Source organism: Pezoporus flaviventris, unplaced genomic scaffold (genome assembly GCF_033815535.1).
Source record: "Pezoporus flaviventris isolate CSIRO_AGI_PZ_B2104156 unplaced genomic scaffold, CSIRO_AGI_Pfla_v1 ptg000021l, whole genome shotgun sequence".
Classification (NCBI taxonomy): Eukaryota; Metazoa; Chordata; class Aves; order Psittaciformes; family Psittacidae; genus Pezoporus; species Pezoporus flaviventris.
In genome coordinates, this window is record NW_026892569.1 from 9,785,610 (window position 1) to 9,805,114 (window position 19,505).

General features: G+C 40.1%; 2 protein-coding genes across 2 annotated transcripts in view; one reads left to right on the forward strand and one right to left on the reverse strand.

Moving 5' to 3' along the window:
• The window catches only part of THUMPD3 (THUMP domain containing 3), a 350,792-nt gene that overhangs the window by 185,513 nt on the left and 145,774 nt on the right, over positions 1–19,505 (reverse strand). The gene's annotated exons all lie outside the window — the stretch shown is intronic.
• The window catches only part of RAD18 (RAD18 E3 ubiquitin protein ligase), a 58,568-nt gene that overhangs the window by 1,222 nt on the left and 37,841 nt on the right, over positions 1–19,505 (forward strand). The window contains exons 3-7 of the mRNA XM_061455968.1: positions 3,274–3,335; positions 4,692–4,762; positions 12,255–12,610; positions 14,725–14,824; positions 17,150–17,334. Coding sequence (XP_061311952.1) covers positions 3,274–3,335; positions 4,692–4,762; positions 12,255–12,610; positions 14,725–14,824; positions 17,150–17,334 — 774 coding nt within the window. The remainder of the gene's footprint in view (positions 1–3,273; positions 3,336–4,691; positions 4,763–12,254; positions 12,611–14,724; positions 14,825–17,149; positions 17,335–19,505) is intronic.

Consider the following 19,505-nt stretch of genomic DNA (forward strand, 5'->3'; position numbering starts at 1 on the left):
TGTGGCCCTGTGACTCCAGCTGAGCCTAATTTGTCATTCACTTAACAGATTAAGGCAGTCAGGTAGGGCTGAAGAAGGTGTATTCAAGGAAATTTTAGGGAATGGTTTTGTCTTCACACATCTTTCTCAGGAAACCCAAGACTGGAGAACAACTGTATGGGCCCTGTGGGCCAGCAAAATCCTCTTGCGCCTTAGCCAAGTGACAGAAAACTATTGAAAAATGTCTCAAAAAAGTTTTCTCCTTTTGAATTTCAGAGACAAGTCATCATTTGACCATTTATTGTTTACTGGAGTGTAGAGCACAGATTACCCATCCTTTATTTCTTTTATAAAACATGTAGCTCTTCTTGTGGCTTAGCCGGCACGGACATTTGCCACTGAGTGAAAGCTGTAAAGCAGGCAGCAATCCTTCCTTGTGCAGTTACAGTCTTCTGACAGCACAAACACTAGTCTGGATTAATGCTCTTAAACGCCACTTATTCCTACAATTCTTCATTTAAATATCTTTCATAACATCTTGAGGGTGGAACAAAATGCAAAGCTGTATGGCAGACAGCATTAAGTGTTATGACCAAAATTTTCCATGCTACTCTGTCTGCCTCAGGCTGATAACTGCTGGAATGTGGTAGCAAAGCAGTTTTCTGCAAGTCAGATTAGGGGGAAGTTCATTGCCTTTTCTCATGTTAAAATAAATGTTATAATTGTTTTGTTCAGAAACTATAGCACTTCCTCTTCCTTACATGAAGGAGGGCATTGTAGTTGGGCAATGAAATTTAGTTTAGCTTGGCAAAACTATCATGTTGAAAACAGCATATCTCTGGTGGGGAGCACTGATAATTCTCCACAGTAGCTGGTGTTAGAGCCTGCCTGTGACACAGCTGAGTTCAGAAGGCCTTGACTTTGAAAACACACATTTAATTCCACCCTGAAAATTGCAGAAAGCCTAAATTTTCCATGATAAATCAAGATTTCTTGAAGTATTTTCTACACTATTGTCTCTGTGTAATCTCTTCTATCCACTGACATTGTACAGTTGGAGCAAAAAGCCCTCTGCCATTAATGAGTAATTTGTCAATAGATAAAAATGAAATACATTTGCTTGCGAAACCTTTTTGTGTTTCTTTTAATGGTTTCATGACAGGGCTTCCAGGCACATCTATAATTTGTTTGTACCTATAGCCACATGGAATTCCTCCTCTGCTCATTCAGGTAGCAGGGATCATTCAGTAGCTCTCTTAATGGTGGTTGTTTAACTTTCACAGTGCTTTGGATTGTATTGTTAGTGACAGAATAGGTGTGCCATTCATATTTCTTTCACACATAAAAAGCACCTGAAGATGAATGTCTTCTTTAATATGGACATCTCCTCAGGGAAGAATGAATTGTGACCCTGAGATTTCTTGTACTTTCAGTCTGGGAGGACAAGCTTGGTCGGCTCATGCTGAGCTGATGCGGGAGGTTATTTCTGCCTGGCTGCTTCTTGTGGGCACCACTGCTGGCATGGGGATGTGGAAGTGTGTTCCTCCCCTGCAGAGCCCAGGCAGCTGGAACCAGCCAGGGGCTGGTGGCTGGCGGTGGTTGAGCTCTGCATTCTGTTGTCTCTGCCATCAGGGCACTGCCCTCCAGCAAGGGATGGAGCTGGGGCTGGGGGCAGCCACAAGCCCCAGTGAACGTGCTGAAGTTGGGACCTTTATCCCCAGCACAGCTCTGGGCGAGTGCAGCCCTGACCTGGGGCCAGTGTAGCTTGGCAGGCTGGCAGGGGAACCTGGATGTGTTTGACTTGCTCTTAGAGAAGTGGCTATAGCTTCTGGAGTGAGCTCCTTTTGTCACCCATGATTTTCCTTCCTTTAAATGTATTGAAATTACTACTGTGCTTCCAGCTAAGCAGGTTTCAGAACTGCTTGCTCACTTAAAAAAAACACCTATGGTATTCAGTGCGTGGTTTATAAGTCATGGCATTACTGACTTTTCTTGTGCCAAGCTTGTTTTATTCCTCTTTCTTCTCACAACCTTATTACTTCCAGTTTAAACTCCACATTGTAACTTCCTGGCAGCAACTTGTATACTTTCATTCTGTAATTGAGACCCAGTGATGCTCAGCTTAAATTGGTACTTTGGGATTCTCTTTTGTGTACTGAAACATGGTGCTGTGGCTGAGTCTTGTAACTAGTTTGGTAGATGCAGGTTTAGAGGTGGGTTTGGTCTGTTGGAGCAGATGAAAGTGAACTTTGTGACACCTTTTAATTTTCAGTGTATGTGCCACCTACAGTAGACAGAGACCTGCTTTGTTACCCCAGGAATGGCAGGCTGAGTCCTGCGCCATGGTGGGGCCATTCCTCCCCTAGGAAGAGGAGGAGAAAAGGGACGGGGGCAGAGAATTGTGCATCTGTAGTCTTCTTTGCATGGGCCTAGAGCCAGCCCTAAGCACAACGTTAAGGCTAAGATCTTATGTGATTTATTATCCTCAAACATGCTTCAGCTGCCCTTGGCTATGAGCAGCGATGGTTGCAAACAGAGGTCAGTCCCACTGCTTACCCACTGACTGGGTGTCAGATGCTGGCAGGCAAATTTGTAATTTGATTCATCTTCATACAGTTAAAGCTTTCTCTTTTTTTAATGGATCTCTCCCTCCATATCACATCTTATATGTAATGTAATTTTTGAGTAGTTTGATGGATTTGTGGTTTTAAGTGTTAAATTGGTGCATTTGTGCTCCTGTTGCTTCTCTGACTTCTTCATAGAGGATTTTTGAACTGTATCTGCTTAGGTAGCTGTTGCTAAGTGTGTTAGTGCTAAGACTCTGTCCAGTAATGTTATAGTAAATGAATGTCTGTTTTGCTAGAGTGTGATGAGACTTTTTATATCTGAAGTGGTATGAAAGCTTACAGATAACTACAGAAAGTAGACTAATTTCAAGAATTTACTGTGACAAAATGAAGCTTATGGCATAATTCACCAGAGTCTATTGAAGCATCATGTGATGATGATCCAACTGCTGTTCCAGGGAAACATTTAAGTGTTAAAGAAATGATAATAAACATCTGCTATTGACAGAGAGACTGAGATTAAATGTGGAAAAATCCTTGCATAAAATACAGATTGGCTTTTATTTGCTGCAGTCTTAATTTGATGGAGAAATGGTGTATTTTCAGTATTGGTGTGTTGTGGTATAGTTTGCATATATTGTACAGAAAAGAAAATCTACTACTACAGATGTTGAACCGAACATTTGGAAGAATGCCTCTTAATAAATTTTGTATTTCCTTTTTCCAGATTGTTCCCTTTGTATACGCAAGTTTTTGTCCTACAAACCTCAGTGCCCAACATGCTGTGTGGTGAGTGTTTGGTTTTCTTTTCCTCGGCTTGTTTTCTGTTTATTTCTTGGTGAATTTAAGGAGCTTTTTCCTTTGAACTGTGCTAAATAATTCTGGTTGTATATTCCTACCTTTTCTTTTGGTGAGCAGTCCTTTGGGCAACTGGAATTCTCCTGTTTCAGCTACTCTTATGTCAGCATAGGCAGAAGTAGATGGAGCATCAAACCTTGGTTTTGGCTCAGAGCTGTGTACACAGTCCGTCACAAAACATTTAACATTGCCTCCTAGTTTATTAAAATACATCACTGTTTAAAGCATGAGTGCTGAAATTTAAGCACTTAAATTTTCCGTGGCCTCACTTCATCTTTCCAGGAGTTTTTGGAAGTGCCCACAGACCACCTTGTCCTAAAACTCACAGACTGTACTGTGTAGCCTTTCTGGGGATGAGAGGACTGTGTTACCCACCAGGGAGAGGAGGTGTTTGCCGGGAGAGTTGGGTTAAATGTGGAAAGCACTAGAGGCAGGTTCAGCCTCCTCTGCAGGTGGGTGATTATTGCAATCAGACTTGGAGGCCCGGTTTTGATTAAAGAACAGAGAATGCAATTTATTCTAGGCCTTAATCTAACTTTTCATCTTAAGCCAGTTGGGCTTTATTGAACTTCTAAAAATGGTAGGCTACCTAAAACTAATGAATAGCGCTTCAGGAATATTGGCAAAATATAAGTAATTTTCTTCTGTGTTTCTAAAGAATGAACCAGGCTAGATTTTTCAAGGCTGGAAAGCAGGTCTGTTTGTAGCTTTGCCAGTTTCCAAACATTCAAACAAGTGCAGAGGACATTTTACTGCTGTCTTCTTAAAAATCACAGGTATTGATATGAGCAAGACTCATAAAAGCTTTGAAACAAAAGGGAGCAGAGAGATAAAAATCAGAAATTGTATAAAAAGAATTAATTAAAGGCCCAAAGCCATCTCATAATTCATATTTTCATTCAATAATCAGAAGACTAACATTTCCCTTCATCTATTTTCAGGCCTCACTGATTAAGGTGCTTATCAAATTCATGGGATCCTTGGTTTGGTATTCAGTCTGTTGGAGACTGGGTGCGCTGGATTTTGTTTGCTTTAGCTTTATGCTTAATTTTTATCTATTACCTGTCATTTCCCAGACTTGCAGTTCTCAGGCAGTTATTTTAGGTTTTTTTCAGGAAAAATGTTTATGCATCTTCATTCACATAGCAGTTTAGCAGAGGTAGTTGAGGCATTGATCCGAGAAACAGACTATTGATCACCTGAACATTTTCTGGGTACCTGTTATTTTCACTGCATCTGAAGGCTTGTTTGTTATTTTTCCCTCCCTTTTCTTTCTCTTTTTAATAGGCAGTCTCAGAATCTGACCTGAAAAATAACCGGATATTGGATGAACTAGTAAAGAGCTTTAATTCTGCAAGGTAATCTGTAATTTTATGTATTCTCCTTCTGGTTTGGCAGCTGGATAGGTGTGACTTGCTTTGTGCGGCCAGGCTCGGAGTCCTTGTACAGGAGCAGAGCGAGGAGCAGTGGGAGAATTGAGTGAAAAAATTGTGGTGTCACAGAACTGATGTCAAAGACCAATGTTTGTCCTTTTGGAAAAATCCCACAGTTTTCTGACTTGAGGTTACTGTCCACTCAGGTGATGTGTGGAAGGTGTGTGAGCTCATTTTGATTTTACTTCCGGTTAGCTGCTCTGTAAAGTTGCAGTCTCCCACATGCAAGAAGTTGAGCAGATGTGTCAGGATTCTACAAAGGTCCTTCTTATGTGTGTAGGGGGACTTCTAGGTTTTGTCCAGTGATAATGGTCAACTTGCAAGGGAAGCCTCTTGGTGAATTCCCATCACTAGATCAGAAAAATGCAGGCATTGAGTGAGCTTTATGGATAAGAGGAATAATATGGAGTGTTGTGCTTTCACCTTCATTACCTTTCTGTTAGTTTTTAATTAATCTTTGATCTCCTCATCCCTTTTGTCGTGGTTTAAACCCAGTCAGACAACTCGTTCACTCACTCCCCTCCCTTTCTTTCCCTCCCCCTGCTCCTGGAGGGATGGAGAGGAGAATCAAAAAGAATGTAACTCCCACGGGTTGAGATAAGAACAGTTTAGTAACTAAGGTATAGCACAAATCACTACTGCTACCACCAATAACAATGATAAAGGAAATAACAAGGGAAGAGAATACAACATCTCACCACCAGCCGACCCATAACTCGCCCCCCCCAGCCCGACCAAGCACTGACCGATACCTCGTCCAACCCTGCAGTCTACCAGCCCTTCCGGGTCACTCTCAGTTACCTCCTGGGCATGACGTGCTGTGGTATGGAATACCTCTTTGGTCACTTTGGGTCAGGTGTCCTGTCTCTGCTTCCTTCTGGCTTCCCCTCCTCCCTGGCAGAGCATGAGGCTCACAAAGTCCTTGGCCAAACCAAAACATCATTGTTATCAGCTCTGTTCCCAGGCCGAAAGTCAAAACACTGCACTGCACCAGCTACCAAGAAGGAGAAAAATGACTGCTACTGCTGAACCCAGGACACCTTTCAAAGAGAGTAAGAATGACTTGGCAAAGACTACAGTAAATATATGGGATTTCTTCTGTTATATTTGTTTGCTTTTGATCAGAAGCAGCTCAGTGATTTGCTGGGTATTTTGTAAGTATTCCTACGCCTGTAGTAGAGAAATACACTCCCAGGTTTTTCGCTGAAATGAACTTGGAGCTTGAAGTCAATACGATTCTTGGCTTCATATGTGATAGGAAGTGTAGTTCAGTTTATGGCTTTGTTTCTTGAGAGAGTCTCTGTCATGAAGATCTAATCTTCTGTATGACCACTATTAGATTGAATTGATTTTATTTGATGAATTTAGATTCTATAGTTCCATTACTTTAGCTTGAACTCTATCGTTGGTGTTTCCTAGTGATAAATGGATTACTATTTTTTTTTTTTTGGTAATGTCTAATTTTGTAGGGAACAAGTAGTGCTGACTTGGATGCATTACGATATTGAATCTTAAACGACTGCTTTAATGGATCAGTATAAATCTTACCAGTCAACGTAGTTTAATAACCCTTCCTTTTGTGACTTGGAGTTCAATCAATTTCTCAACGTAGAGTTCGATCAGTCAGACACAAACTGTAGCGTCCTGTTCTGTGCTGGTTGGGGTAGGTGAGAGTCGGTGCAAGGTTCTTTCTAGATCTTGGTAAGAAAGGCTCAACAAGAGATGGCTTACTAAGAGAACTGCTTTAATGAGACAGACTTATAAGGGGACTATAGATAGCGAGTAAATCTCATGTTGCTTCAAATGCTGGGCAACCTGTGTTTGTGCCTCTCTCAGCTCAGGGTTGCGTTTGTGCCTCTCTCAGCTCAGGATTGCATTTACTCTGCAAGTGGTCTTGAGTTCAAGGGGAACGCTGCTTGCCTGGAGAGGGTTATGTGATATAAGTGTCATTAAATCGTAAGAGCATTATTAGTTTCTGCCCTGGTCATGGTGGCAGAGCTCAAATCTTTGGTCTCCTCCTCTCCTTCCCCATCTGCTTTCTTTCCTTTTGGCCTTTCCCAAAATAAATCCAGAGTCTAGAGATTGATTTTTTGAAACATGCTAAGCTCTTCAAGTAAATCCTGACTTGACTTTGAGCCTCAGGTATTTTAGCGTTTATAAAAATTAGGACTTAAATCTTTTCAGTACTTCCCAAAATGCAAACACACTTCTTAAGTCAGGCCTGTAGGGAAAGAAAATGTTAATGTTGGTAGTACTCAACAAAGTAAAAGCTGTGTTCTAAGATCAGCGTGTGCATGGAATGGAAATCATTCTAAACAGACCTGAGTGTTGATCCCACTTATACTTTAGCTCCATGTTTAGCTCATGCACAAGTGTTTGCAGAATTAGAGCCTTTGTGATCATCTGTGCTTGGTAAGTGTTGTCTCGGAGTCCTGCTTCCCCCTGTAGAAGTGGTGGACTCTGATGTTTCCCAGTAAAAGTGAAGATGTTGTGTTGTTCATTATGACCCATTAATATTATATTCTGTGTGGAAGGGTAGGGGAGCATCCTGAATAGGATTTGATAGGTTTGAATTCACATTGTTCTGCCCTTGTATTTGGGTACACACAAAGATGCTGAGCAGTGAAGGAGTTAAGGGAGTTCATTGCTCTGATTGATTATTACCACAGGCTGCTGTCAGGGTGAGAGCAACCTTTGCTCAGCGTTCTCTCTGCTGCTTGTGCTGTGCTTTGCAGGCATCATTCATCACTCTGACCAGGTCAGGAGAACAAGACAGGGAGTACTATTTGTGCCATCTTTCCTTTATGAACAATATTTTCAGTTTCAATGAGGCCAGTGTCTTCAAAAATAAGTTTTGGGGTTGTTTTGAAATTAATTTCATTGTCCTCTAAGGAAGAGATCATTTTGTTAAAAACTGTCAGTTTCTGCATCACCTGGTTAGAAAATTTTGTAAGAGCAGTTAAGAGTTACACTTGCATAAGTAGAAAAGCACTCCTTGCTGAAAATGATTTGGGCTTTTTTTTTTCATACATAGGGATGAAAAATATGTTTTACCTTCATGTTTGTTATCTTGGTTTCCTAATCAGGATTACTTGACTTGACTATGAGTCAGAGGAATAAACACATCTACTCTGAACACTCGAGAGCAGGTACTGTCATTTCTATATACTAATTAAAGTTCCAGGAGCACAGGAGGAGTTTCAAGGAAAGACATTATCTTTTAGTACAGCTAGGACTGTCCTGTGTGAGCTGTTCCTGGGAAGATTCACAACTCCATCTCTTCCCTGGAATTCATTTATGTGGAAGCATTAGATTCTCGCCCACTTTCTCTGCTTCATAGCTGCTTTGGCAAAGGAGAAGTAAACAGACTGGAAAATGGGAACCTGAATTGCGATGTGGGAGGACACTGAAATTTTTTTATGGGTCTTGCAGACATGAAGAAGTTTCTCAAGATGTCTGTACTGTTACTAAAGCATGCCTGGCACAGAGGATGCTGTATACAGCATAGTAAGGTAACCATCCATTTTTAGTTGAACTAAAAGGAGTGTAACTCACTGTCCTAACCCAGTGGTGGTTAAAGAGTGTGGGTCTCAGAGGTATGGTATGGGTAGTGGTTGTAACAGTGTGTTAGGACTTACGAACATCTGGCTGATGCATCTTTCAGCCTTTAAAGGGTGCTGCTCCTGCTCTTAAGTGGAGGTTTGTCACCTGCGATGCATTTACTGGTTTTGTGCCAGGAAGGTAAAACTGTATCTGTTAAAACCTTTCAGAAGTGATAGTAGCCTGTTAAATTCCTGAGTATAACAGGTAGTGTTGAAAACTGCGTGCAAAACACAGCGCTTTGAAAACTGTGTTGTCCTGTGGTTAACTGGTAGAATCAATTTCCAGGTGAGCTGGACAGTCTGCTGAGGGTAGAGGTTGGGATTCTTTATCAAGTGCATGGTTTTTCTTGACTGCTGTCTGTCTCTGAATGAGGGATGAGTCTTCCAGTGTAGTCACACTTGTCCCAGTTGCTCCAATGACAACTGTCGGTATCTCTGTGGATAATGAGCAGTTTGAGTAACTCTGATGGCAATGGAGTGGAGTGGCAGTTGATAAGGGTATTGTCAGTGAGCATTTGGCTGCATGAGGTGTGCCTGTAGTCCTCTGGCTCTTCCGTCCCTGGGCCATGGGGTGCTCCGGTGTGGGGTGCCAGTCTGGGGAGACCACTAGATGTCATTGCATAGCCAGTGAAGCTCTTAAGTGGGTCCAAAATACCACACTCTGGGAAAAGCCAGTCCAGAACTTTCTTCTTTTTTGAATTTAGTACTAGCATTCTATGCATCCCACCAAAAAAGAAAAAAGGCATACAGAGATTTCATGTGTGTTTTGGCAAACAAGTTTTCATATTCTTGCCCTAGTGTTCTTTCCATTGATTCTGTGCCAAGATCAGATCCTTTCAGAAAGTCTATTCCTAAGTCTTTGTTCTTCAATACAAAGAAAAACTCTTTGATTATTTGCAGACCAATGATGTAATTAAAGCAACTTTTATTATCAATTTGGGGTTTTATATTGCGTGTCCAATTTCTCTATTTTATACCAGATCATATTTTCTTGAGACAACTGTTACTACAGAATCTGAAATCTCTGTTCAGAAGATTTCTCTGTTCTGGCTGCCTTCATGCAAATGTTAACAACTTACATTTGAAGTGAGATGGTCCTCCTTTGGGTAGTCCATCCTGTCAGCTCTGGAGCACCTCTTCTGAGATCAGAAGTCTATCCTTTTGTATAGGACACACTGTAAAAATGCCAAGCTTTGCACTCAGCCTTTTGCTGTGTGTCTGCTGGCCTCTCTTCAGCCCTTGGAGTTGCTCAGCTGCCCCTTGCTTGGGTTTGCAGTCTGCTTGGGTCCAGGCTCACCTCCGAGCATGTGTACTGGACTGGTAGCCTTCCTGAGGGACATATCAGACTACTAAAGTCTCTGCATTGGAGAATTCAAGGGACTATAAGCTGTGCTGTTGTGATACTTCTTGAGAAAGAGATGTTGAGAAGAAGATACATGAATCAGTTTGAAGTCTGGAGAAAAGATAAACTGATGTGAAGTTTGAATTTTAGGAGTGTTGTCAGCTAGTGGGAACACACTGGGAAATACATTTTGGCTAGAGAATGCATGTTGTGGAAAAATAAACTGACTTAATTGGTAGTTACAAATAGAATGTGTTACTTTGACAAGAGGACGAGCTCTCAAAAACAATGGAAATACACTGAAAAGATGAAGAGGATCAGTTGTATTCTCTAGATTAAGACAGTGAATATAGGCAATGGGCTAGTTCAGTTATTTTTGCCTTTTGGGGCTATGTTGTTCTTTTTTTTTATGGGAAAACTAAACTGATATGATGCCAATGATTGCATTTATGGATCTGTTCTGTTATCTGAGCCATGCAGAATTTAGCTTGCTGTAGCGTTAGCAGCCATAAAGAATAATATGATAAGACAATGTGTTGACTTTAATTAGCTACTTTAATGATAAGCTGCCTGTATGAAAATGGGGGGGAGTCAGAAGAAACAGATACTTTTTATATAACCATAGGATGAACTCCTTGTATAAAGAGGGGAATAATGTTAAAAAAGTCTATCTTTGGTAGACTACCCAGCTGCTTCCTTTTGTGGATTAAACTTTACCTGAGTGTGTTAGGAATAAAAGGCAACAAAGTTTGTTTGATTTTGAACCTGATCATAGAATATAACCATCTGTGATGTGACAAGTCTTTGGAGGCTATAGTTTGTTACCCTCAAGTAGAAGAAAACCGTGCATTTATCTGCAATAAAATGAGGTATTTTGTCTGCCAGTTATTGCTGCTAAAGCTGTGTTGAGCAATGATACGCTGTCAGACATTTCTGCTACTTCTGGATGAAATACACCCCTTATAAACAGCAAGTGCGAGGTGAGAGTGGGACAGGGCTGTATGAAGGCACTCCCTTTATGTTCCCATTAACTAGCTCCTGAGGTCCCCATGGAGCTGATCCTATTGTCAACAGTAGCTAGACCACTCTGTGTTCATGTCAGCTGGGGGATTAACCTCCTTAAAACCTTCCAGTCCATATCTAGGCATGAGCAGACAGAAAAAACATAGTTTTGCTGGCACACTTAATTGCACTTGCTTGCACTGCAGAAAGTCAGGGAGTCCTGGGACAGATGTGAATTGCCACTGACAGATGTGGTCACTGCCTCCAGTAAGCCAAGAAACTTAAACTCCAAATCAGCCTTCTGGATCTGGCTTGACTATAACTATTGCGGGCATTCAGTTGTGGTGGTTCACCCTCTTAAACTGGCAGTATTGTGGGGTTACCCGATGACTTATGTGAACTTCTCTTTAAAAGATATATGTACAGACAGTTCTTAATTAGTTGTTCTTCTTAGATAGAAAAAATCTTTACCTTAAGACTGAGAAGTTTTCTGAGTACTTACCCAATACTGAAATGTGTTCAACTGTGAAATCTGAGTGCATAGATGCATTTCAGACTTCTTATGGGCCTTGTGTTGTCATGAAAGTGCTGTAAGAGATAATTTTATGGCAGCGCCTATTCTGTAGGTACATCACCCGCAGTCTTCTGTTCAAGCTGAGGACCTACAGATGTTCTACTTTCAGAGGCTTTGTCACCCCTGGTGCAGTGGATTGTGTCTCAGTCCAAGCTGTAAAGCTGCGGCATTTGAATAAAGAGCATGCACTTGCTGAGCACTGGCAGTACTAAAAATCCTAGTGCCTGAAAAAGTCAATGTGTTACAGATGGGAAGGAGGAGGACACTTTGGTGTTACAGACTTGTTTGTGGTCTTTAGGGGCTATCCATCCATGTCTGAGGGACCCCAAGCATCTTGTGCAGTTGTAGTTACTAGTGCACAGGGCTGGTCTCCTGGGAGAAGTGAGTATCATCTGTATTGTCCTGTGCCCTTAATGCATCCCTGCCAAGGATACTGTTCTGGCTTAATTTGTCTTTGATCGAGTTGTTTAAAATACATGGTAAAATAAATAGGATTCTGCAAAGAAACCTGGGGCAGGGGTAGGATTAAAAAATATAAGGAAGAAGCTCTTTACTGTGAGGGTGGTAAGGCACTGGAACGGGTTGACCAAAGAAATGGTGGATGCTGTGTTCCGAGTAGTGTTTTGAGAGGCACTTTGTTATAGTTGCAAAGTGCAATATACTTTGTTTGAAAATCAGGAAGCTGCTTTTTAGGCTCTGTAGAGCGTGGTGAGGCTCAGCTGGCGTGCTCCTGGTTTGTGTGGGCTAGCAATTCCCCAGTGCTGTGTGCGTGTGAGGGAGAGAGGGAGGAAGGAATGGAGGAAAAGCTCCATCTGTTTTTGTTCTGGTTTCTTCTCAAAGAAAAAGCTGATACTGTCCATTGTGGCTAACTGCGTATTGTCTTCTGGATGCTTCTAGACAACAGCTGTTCCAGTTGGACTTGGATACTCCACTGATTTCATCTCCATTGGCCTGTAGCAGGCATTCAGCTGGCAAAAGCCACATTAAGAGTTCTGTATCTTGGACAGCTGTAAAAGAAGACGTGCCAGTGATTGGCAGTTTCTTGACAAAGAAAGAAGTTTGCACCTCAACAAAGGCAGACGGCCTGGCAGGAACAGATGAGAAGAGTTCGAAAACTGAGGAACACCGTGACCTTTACAGCAGTTCTGCAGAGATTGATGATAAAAACAATAAAGTGGGATCACAGGAGAGCCCCAAGTGCACCAAAAGTCAGGAAAAGCCTTCTACATCTGTGGTAAAAGTAGTCAGGAAAGGTGAGATGCTTAATTTTTGGTTTTGCCCAGATCTCTCTCTCCCCCAAGTCCATGGCTATGGTTGACTGCATGCTTTAGAGGACCTTCAGTACTTGGCATTAATCTCCTTTCTCTTCATTGTTTTCCCTTGCATTGGCGTGTTCAGATGCTTCCCATATAACTGCTTCATTCAGATTACTGCTTATGTGGCGCAGCTCTGCTACAAGCATATCTTGATGAGGAAGTTTGGGCTGATGCCAAGTAATTAAATGGAGTTGAGTGCTTACAGATTCCTTTGCTTTGAGTAACAACTCTAAAAAAACAATAGTTGCACAACAGATTTAGTAAAACTGAAGTAATTTTCTTTTCTCCTTCCCCTTAATGACCAGACAGACATTTATTCTGCTCTTGTATTCTTAAGTAACCAGAAGCAAGGTATTTTATAGTGTGTTTGAGAAGTCCACTCAAAATCAAAATGATCATGGCTTCAGTTTTGTTAATATTCCTGTTCAAGCACTTTCCAGAAGAAAGTACTCTGCTTTATTCTCCTATAATTCTACAGTGTTAAAATGAATTTATTTTGAAGCATGAAAATGCCTATTTGTACTAATAAACTACAATGAAATGACAGAATCCTCTTAGTTTTGACACGATGGCAGCCGCCCCATTGACACAAATAAAAGCCTACACTAAAATAAAAGGCCGTGTAGGAGTACAACACTGATACTTGCTAGCTCATATTTATCTATTCTTTTGTTTAACAATTTATTCAGCTGGAACTCTGAAGTTCATATTTATTCATTAGCTGGGTAAATACTGCTTAAAGATGTATTACAGCCAGAGAAGTAGCCATGTGAAAATGGCATCAAATTACTCAGAAGTTATGTTTCCAAGTTTTATGTATCAGACTTGCGTTAGTAATTTAAAACTCGTATGAAATTTTACTGCTCATTTATTCTTGAGCAATTGAAATTTTCACTTGCTTACCATTTTATGGCCTTATTAAATCTTCAAGCATGCATTACATTGAAATTATTTCCACAAATGCAAAGTAGTTGGTCAAATAATATCAATGAAAGACTTGAAATTGAGGCAGTGCTGAGGTGGTTTTAGTAAGTTGTTTTTTTTCCCTGTGTTAAGAATTCAAATGTTACATCAAATACGATAATAGATGGCTCAGAACTACTGTGTTATGTTAATGTCCCCACTTCTTTCTTTCTGTTTTTTTTTTTAACCTTTGGCTAGAATATGATGTCATGGGAGCCAGGAATTGTGAAGCAGTGTTACCAGATAGCTCCTCAGTTCCCACAAGATTTCATTTTTTTTTCACAGCTTGTGTTTTGCTTTGTCTTTTAAATCAAAACTGACTTCCTTCATACTGATAGAGAGGCTGGCAGTTAAAGAATCTCTTTCTGATGCTGTTCATTTAAAGTCAGCCTTTCAGTTTTGACATGATGTGATTACTAAAGATGAATATTTTAAGTCTGTGTTTTTTGATTGGTTTTACAGGTAATGTTTATAGCTGCTTCTTGAAAATAAGATGCAAGAGGAATTCAGAGTTGAGTGGGACTATACCATAGGGCACTTGAGCTTCTGAGCCTGTCACAGAATCTGGTTATCTGTTCTAAGAAATGAGTATGAGGCATGGTTGGATGGTAGGATTCCTGTGAGGCTGAGTTAACTTGTGTCTTGACAGTCCTCTTGAGAGCCATAGATTGGGAACATTATGTTAATATGAATAAAGTGCTATAGTCTTATCAAAATGAATCAGCTTCCTTTATTTAGGAGTGAAATACCGCAAAAATGAAAGAAAAAAAAAGAAATATGCTGATGTCTGTATAAGCCTCTAGGTTTCCATGTAGTATGTATGTTATTCTAGATTTTTATTAGTGATTTTATTCTATCTGACTGCAGGGAAGATGACAGTCATTCTGGTAATTACACAGAGAGGGAAGTAAGTGTTCTGGAATAAAAATGAGAGCTAAAAATGAAGATTCTGAATAGATGTGCCTTATCTTTAAGAAAAAGAAATCTGGAATTTTCATTTTCTTCTATCAACAATAAGCTTTTTCAGATGAAAACATCTGCTCTTTGCTGTAATATGCAATAGTAAATTCCTTCCCCCTTGCTTTCAGTGGATTGTCCTGTTTGTGAGGTTGCTATTCCGGAGGAATACATAAACAAACATCTGGATACCTGCTTGACAAGAGAAGAGAAGAAGGACTGCCTCAGAAGGTAAGAAGCAACTCTAAGAACTTGTATGTGCATGCAGATGTTTTCCTGTATTGCTTCAAATAAGGAATACTAGTTGATGGATTATAGTATTGTGTTTCTTCATTACCTGCTGTATAGACCATCCTGAAATCATTGTATAAATATGATCACGGTGATTTTTTCCCTTTCAAGAAAGTATGTGGATTGCCAGCAGTATTACTTTTTGGCTTTTAGTGGCAGGAAAACACCAGACAGTGTTTTAAATTATTCAACATGGAGAAAACTTAGCCTGTACGTTATTCTTGTCAGGTTTCTGTCACTGACATTAAAATTCCATTCAGTGAGTTATTCCCATTTTTCACTTGGTGAATGGATTGCTTCCCTCAATTCAGATATTCCAGAAGACAATTGCTTCACTAGCTGTCAAGTTAAAATAAAAATTGCACCTTACTCTGCTTACTGTGGTTCTTTTCAAGCTGCCCCAGTCAAGGTTGTTTCTTTAAGATCTCGATGTCCACAAGATTAATGCATACCTTTAGCTTTATGCTTTCATCCTAGAATTTCTCATGGCTACCACAGTCACATCAGAAGCGTAGATTTCAGTTTGTTTTGCTTATGAGCATAAATTTAGGCTGTTAATATTTCTAACTGATCAGACTTAAGGACTCTGAGGGACTTTTAATGCACACTTGTATTTCCAGTTCCTCTGAACCTTCCTTGACTTAGAAAGTAGTTTTATGTTAAAGCTCGTTTTGCCCAGTGCTTAGAATGCAGTCTATAGGCTTAAGATCTTTAAAGGTGAATAAATGATAAATTAATACTGAAATCTGATGCTACATCCTAATTTTCATTGGGATGTTTTTAGTGGGTTTTTTCTATATTCTCAATGAATGGAAATAAAAGCCAGATCTTTCTTTGGTGTCAAGGCCATGTCCCTAACAGAAATTTAAATTTTGCTTATTTTATCTACTCTGCTTGGATGTTAAGAACGTGTTATGCAAGATGCTTCTCCTTAGGGACCTGCTGTTGTGAGTTAAATGCTAGCTTTTGGCAATGTACTTGTTTTATGGCCGTGTTGTGCTGTTACCGAAACCCAAACATCTCTAGCTCTTTTCTGAGGAATTTTAGCTCTATTTATTCTCAAATTAGGAGCACATGGCATGCTATTTTAACAGTCGAGCAGTCTTTCAGTGAAACTGATAATTTAGTCCCAAAACCTGCACAGGAGTAATTACACCAGGTAAGTGCATGTTCACAAAGGACACACTGTGTTTCTTAAGAATTGGGGGAAAAAACCCACCAACATTAAGCTTCAAAACTGTTGTGAACTGTTCTCATGAAGCTCTCTGCTAGCAAAGTTGTTGTCACTCTTCTGGGTCATTCTGCTGGTGAATTTTAATATGTACATGTCTAAATGCTGTTCTTCTATAACAAATCATGTAAGTTGAAGATGAGTGAGGCAGTAGATGGATTTGGGCACCTTTGTACCTAGTTTAAGTGTATTTCTCCAGGAGGTGTAGGGAAGACTGAGCTAATTTGTGCAGAAGGAAACTGTCCTGCTAATATTAGATGACAAAAGTTGTAGTAGGACTTGAATTTTCTGTGGCAGTTTCCTGTAATTGAGATGTTTTCCCTAGCTGTGCCAAGAACGTTGAGTTCTGACATAAGGCAGTATGAAGGAGTAAATTTTGGTTTTAGATGTTACTCATCTGAGAACACTATTAGTTCTTTTTAATGTCACTTTCTGCATTACCAGATTACCCTTCTGTTAGATGGGAACTATAGATTTGCGTTCAGGTCTATGACTATCTTTCTCGAAGTAATTTTCCCAGAAAGCTGAAAAATCTCCTAATTCAAGTATTGGCTTGCAGTTTTAATGCTTTAAAACTTCACCAGCTGATTCAGCTAAGACATGGCCAGTATTTGGGTGGAAAACTTGTGTTTTAGCAATCTGAATTCAGTACACCTCCTCTTGAACTCAGAGTAAATATAAGGCTTGATCCTAATGAAGGTGGACAATGCTGTGTTTGCTGATGTGATTCTGAAGCCTTTGCTGTAGATATTAAAAACTGAGCCTTGGGGCTAGTTACCTGAGTAGTTTTGCATCATTTCCTACAGAAAATCAGATGAGACCTATTGCTTTCTGCACGTTTGAAATGTTCTTTGTGGTAGATGGAAAAGGTGCTCTGGTTTCTAGAGCTGTTGCCATTTCAGCTGTGATGTGCTGTGTCTGTCATGACTGAAGTGATTCTTTCAGGCATTTCTTGCCCAAAGTAGATGAAATACCTTGTAAACATGTAAATCAGTATTCTTATTTTCATAGTTTGTTTCCTTTTCCTTTTGCAGTTCCGCTCACAAAAGGAAGCCTATGTCTAAAGTTGTTTACAGCTTGCTCTCTGATCGTGATTTAAAGAAGAAGCTGAAGGAACATGGTCTGTCTACCCGTGGGACCCGACAACAGCTGATTAAAAGACACCAAGAATTTGTGCACATGTACAATGCTCAGTGTGATTCTCTAAATCCCAAATCAGGTAAGTTAGAAAGTCTAGGAAAGTTGTTACCACTGCAAGCTATTTGTATGCATTGCTTCTTCTGTTCTCAGGGTAGGAATAAGGCTGGTTTCTGTATCTGGGGAAAACTGGAGCTGGAAGAATTTATCTTGTATTAATCTTGGTTTATGCAATAAAAGGAAATGTAATGAAAGCCAGAAATGTGTGGCTGTACTCTGGAAGTATCCAGCAAGGATGTACATTTGTATTGAAGTTCTTTTGATACTTCCTGGTTTATTAACCCTGTTCTGAAATTCTGAAAAATTTTCTGTGTTTTTATTGACTTTAATGAGTGCCTCCAAACTAGACTTTGAGGCTTTTAGTCAAAAAATGAGAAGTGCCTGAAGTTCTTAGTGAGTGAATGGATTAGTAATTTATCTTTTGTTCTGAAGTTGTTCTCTTCTTCATCTACACTGAGACTTTCATATTTTTTATATGTTCATATTATTATTATTATTATTATTATTATTTCATGATTATACTTTTTTTTGTTGTTGATTTAATTTCAAAATTAGATATCTTTTTGGAGATGACAGGTAACGGTAGAAAGAATTAACAGGAAAGTGTTTAATGTTTTGCTGTAGTTTATATCAGTTTGGGTGCTTGGCAGTATTTTTATACACTTAAACTCAGACTATATATAAATAGCTATATGGGATAAGGAGAATGTGGTTTAGTCTCTAATGTGAGTGCAATATAAACTTCCTTTAAGCAGCCATCTATTATTTGCCTGTGCTTAGGCTTAATGCCTGAAAAATGCCAGGGCTGGAACAGGGAGGATAAGATCTGAGGAAGGTATTTTTGCTGCCTGGCTTTGTAGGCAATGTGGCCATATTTTAGATTTGGAGTAGCATGCATGAGATAGAGGGAGAACTGTCCCAGCTCCTCTTGTTGTATTGTTTTGTACAAGATGAATACATGCATCTCTTTTAAAGGTCTGGCATTTGTCATCTCAGTTCAGTTCTCCAGGCGATACAACTGACACCAGAAATACACTGGCGCATGTGGGTGAGAGACAGACACCAGATTTAGCTATATTATTTTTTATTTGATTAGAAGCTTTTGTCAAACAATCCTTTTAAAGGAATTTCTAGCAGGATAATGTTCTGATATTTCTCTCCTGGGAGCTGCACAGCCGTTGGTGTCCTGGAGATTCTCGTATAGCTGGTATTGCATGTTCTGCACTGGTTTCAGGATGTCGCTTGCTGCCTGCTAGGTCTGTAGCTTAGGTCAGTGCTCCTGCTGGCAAGAGCTGGTCTCGGCTACTTCAGAAGTAGAGAGACGAGAAATATGCTCCTCGCTCTCAGTTTGATCTCTTTTATTTTCATGTTTACGGAGACTAAAATCCTGCAGCACAAGTTCACTGCTTCTTCCAGAAGCTCTAAACAATTCTGAATGTTTCTCTGTGTGTTGAAGGGCTCAGAAGCTACTGGGACCAGATAAATTTTTGTGGCAGTAGGATTGTCAGTAGCTGAATGAACAAGCAGGACAGCACAGTGAGCTGGGGGCCAAGGAGCTGGTCCTGCACAGCTGGGCTCAGCAGCAGACAGACACCACTGCAGGTGCACAGCTCAGCTTCACATCTGTTGTTTGATCATCTGCAACAGGAATAATTTGGGGCCAGCACCCTTGGAGAAGGCTGCCAGATTTAAACACATTAAACCTCACTTAATTCATCAGTTATTTAACAAATATGACAGTATAGGGGAGTATTTATTCCAAGTGAATATTAAAAGCTCATCTGTTAGCTTCGTGCGTAAGTGGTTTTGTATGTGATCAGGCAGTTGGAAATGCTGAATATCCATAACTTCTACTCTGGCATTTAGAAAGTAAAATAGGGTTTTGGTGTTTAACTGCTTTACTAAACAGACAGAACCACCAGATGCAGTGCTTTTTGGAAAACAGTCAGTCACTGAGGATTATAAATATGAATTTAGCAGCCAAACTGTAGGCTCCTGCTTTTTGAAATCCTGATTTCACTTGCCAGCTCTTGGTTTGGAATGTGGGAGCAAGCATATGAGAAAAGTGAGTCTGCAACCAACACTACTTGCTTTTTTTGTTTTGCTTCTTTAACCATTTTAAGAACTTGACTAAGGAGGTTAAGTGCCGCAGTGATTTAGGTGCCAAGTGTTACTGCTTAGCTTGTGCCGAAG